Source organism: Topomyia yanbarensis, unplaced genomic scaffold, assembly GCF_030247195.1.
Source record: "Topomyia yanbarensis strain Yona2022 unplaced genomic scaffold, ASM3024719v1 HiC_scaffold_273, whole genome shotgun sequence".
NCBI classification, from domain to species: domain Eukaryota; kingdom Metazoa; phylum Arthropoda; class Insecta; order Diptera; family Culicidae; genus Topomyia; species Topomyia yanbarensis.
Window position 1 is genome coordinate 16,287 of NW_026683463.1, and position 3,318 is coordinate 19,604.

The 3,318-nt window shown below is 46.7% G+C and overlaps 1 protein-coding gene across 1 annotated transcript; it reads right to left on the reverse strand.

Moving 5' to 3' along the window:
• Positions 1-245: 245 nt before the first annotated feature.
• Positions 246-1,295, reverse strand: LOC131695077 (uncharacterized). The gene has a single exon (XM_058983606.1). The coding sequence runs from the start codon at positions 1,293-1,295 to the stop codon at positions 246-248; it is 1,050 nt and encodes a 349-aa protein (XP_058839589.1).
• Between the last annotated feature and the right edge of the window lie 2,023 nt (positions 1,296-3,318).

The window sequence follows — 3,318 nt, forward strand, 5'->3', positions numbered from 1 at the left end:
TGGAACAGACGGCTCGGATTTAAGGAGGATGGCTACTTCATCTGGGTAGGCTTCTCGTTGAGCTTGGCGCATCACGTAGCGTTCGGCGACCAGCAGTTCCTCCGAAGTAGCAGGTCCACTCATGATGGGCATCTTTCGGCTCTTCAAATGGCAGTTCGCAGGGAAGCGATGAACAGCAACAGCAACGTTAACCATTTGCTTCCAACTAGAGACATTTATTGCATTATCTGGCTTTGTGAAGTGAGCTAGCAGGCTCGGACGAAGTTCGGTGTCGGTTTTGCTTTCTCTCCCCATGTTTCTTCTGGCAACCGGAGGAAGTCGGGGCCGTTGTACCATCTCGAACTAGGAGTCATATCTGGAGACTTCTCCCATTTTGTAGCATCATCTGCAACATTAAGTTTAGTCGGGACCCAACGCCATTGGTGCACCTCTGTGGCTTCCAAAATCTCGCTCACCCGAGATGCGATGAAGGATGAATATCGGCGATGATCGGAGCCCAACCAACAGATTACGTCCCTGGAATCCGTGTGATAAAAGAGTTTGTCTACCGGAAAGGACAATGAATCGACGACTGACCGGGCGAGCCTTACGCCGATTACTGCAGATTCACACTCCAATCTCGGGATCGTATGGTATCTCAATGGCGCGACTCTAGTTTTGGCGGCGACGAGAGAGCATCGGACGACTCCATTCTGGACGAAGCGTGTGTAGCAGGCAGCGGCCATGGCGTTCTCACTAGCGTCCACGAATGTGTGTAGCTGAACATCTTCGTAACCATTAGTGAAGTTTGAGCGGAAGCATCGTGGAATCTGGACTTGTTCGACTTCAGGCAGTACTCTCAACCAGGTTCGCCATTTTGTGAGAATGTTGTCATCAATCTTATCATCCCACTGTATGCCGGAACGCCAGACTTCTTGCAACAGAATCTTCAAATAGGCCAGAAATGGAGCGATAAGTCCAAGAGGGTCGAATATCGTCATCAGAACTCTCAGTACTTCTCGCTTCGTTGGCCGGCGATGACCTTCTAAAAGGTCACGGTCGTAGCGATCCCAACCGACTTTGAAGGTGAAAACATCCGCCTCAGTACGCCACCACATGCCAAGTACCTTTTCCGTGGCAATTTCTGGCGAATGATCCAAGTTCTTGTCGGTGGTGTTGATCATCTGCAGGGCCTTCAAGACGCCTTGAGAATTGCTGGTCCAATTGCAGATTTCAAATCCGCCTTGCGAATGCACGAATGCTACGTCCTGTGCAAGCTTGATCGCCTTTTCTTCAGTGTCGACGCTCACTAACATGTCGTCTACGTAATGCTGTTTTTTTTATGACTTCTGTGGCTGCTGGATATGTCTGTGCAAAGCGATCTGCATTCAGGTTCATCACATACTGGGCACATCTCCCTGATGTCACCTGTCAAGGCAATGGGGCTCTCACGAAAGCGGATCAACACAGTGTACAGCGAGAACAGTAGGTCGGGTCCCTTGAGCAGTGTCGAATTTAGAGAGACTCCGTGTACCTTGGCTGCTGCGTCCCACACCATTCTCACCTTCCCGGGTTTGTTCGGGTTCGTGACTGGGGACACTGGAAGATACCACGTACGCTGGTACGACTGCTGCAGCTCATTCTCCGTCAACTTCCGAATATAGCCTTTGCTCAAGTGATCAGCTATTTTTTGAGTCAGAGTTTTAGCGAGTGCTTTGTCCTTGAGCATACGTTTCTCCAGGCATTGGAACCGATGCAGAGCCATCGCCTGGCTGTCCGGCAGTCGCAAATTGCATGAACGCCATAGTAGGCCCGTTTCGTAACGTTGCCCCGTGAATCTGGTCAGAGATTGTTGAAGAGATAGGGCTTGTTCATCCTCGACGGAAAGGAGTGCCCTATGTGGTTTTGTGACACCCAGACTATCAAGCGAGAAATAATCCTTCATCGCCTTATGAAGATCTTCGTCTGTCTTATCCAAATCACAATTACTAATGTGGTAGATGGAGTGTACTGGGCTTGATGCCAGATCGGAACTCCCACCTCCGCACACTGTCCATCCCAGACGTGTCTTTACTGCGATCGGTTGGCTCGGTTGGCCTTCGCGACAGTTAAGAATCATGCTAAGGTGCAAATCTTTAAGTCCAATCAGAATTCGTGGTCGGACACCCTGGTATGATGAAATCGGTAGCCCTTTCATATGGGGGTTGATCTGCGAGAGTTCCTTCATGTCCATCGTCTGGAATGGAAGCATTAATTCCTTCACTGTGCGGGCATCTTTGATAGTATAACTCTTAGCTCCACCGTGAATACCAGCTATTTCTAATCCAACGATGCGCGAATTCGTTTCCTGGCGCTGTGTTCCACCGGTCCAGTGCAGACACAGCGGCTTAACCTCTCCTTTCAGCTCAAGTTCGTCAGCCAGCTTTTCATCTAGCAGTGTAAGGGCTGATCCATCGTCAAGGAACGCGTGAGTTCGCACAGATCTACGCTCCCCATGCAGCAGTACTGGTAAGTAGCGAAAAAGGGTGTCGCTGGATTTTGTCTGATGTGTGTGGCATCCATGCGTCACCGCTGAATTCGGTTCTGGAAATTCCTTGCTGTTTTCTGACGATATTGATGTCGAGCTCTTGGACGTCCCTTCTGTAGCCAATGAATGCTGCTTCTGGTCGTTATGAAGCAATGCATGATGCTTGTAGTGGCATCCATTTTTACATTTCTTATAAAAGAAATGTATAGAATTCGCTTAAACTTTCAAGATTTTTTCCGAGGCCCGGAGGGCCGAGTCTTATATACCAATCGACTCAGCTCGACGATTTGGGACAATGTCTGTGTGTGTGTGTGTGTCTGTGTGTGTGTGTATGTAACGGACAAATTCTCATTCGTGTTTCTCAGCAATGGCTGAACCGATCTTATCCAAACCAATTTTAAATGAAAGAACTAAAAAACAGTATGAACGCTATTAATTTGTTTTTGATTCTGATGTTTAGTTTCCAAGATATGAATGTTTGAATGCGTAAAAATGGCGTTTTTTGCAGTTTTTTTTGAATTATCTGCCGAAATTGACAATATAGAATAGCAATTTATATGTTTTTAGGCAGCTTTAACAAATACCTTTCGAACAAGCTATAAATCGGACTATTATCAAAAGAGATATTTAACATTAAATGCGGACGAAAGATTTTTATCATTTCCCATTGCCAGAAATATGACTAAAAACATGTAATCTATTATTAACGCCAAAACGGCTTATTTTAGGTCAATTGTATCTTCAGTGAATTTAATGGAGGTAATATGCCCTTTCTTTTGGTATTGTGCTTTTGCTAATTAATCCCCCTATGA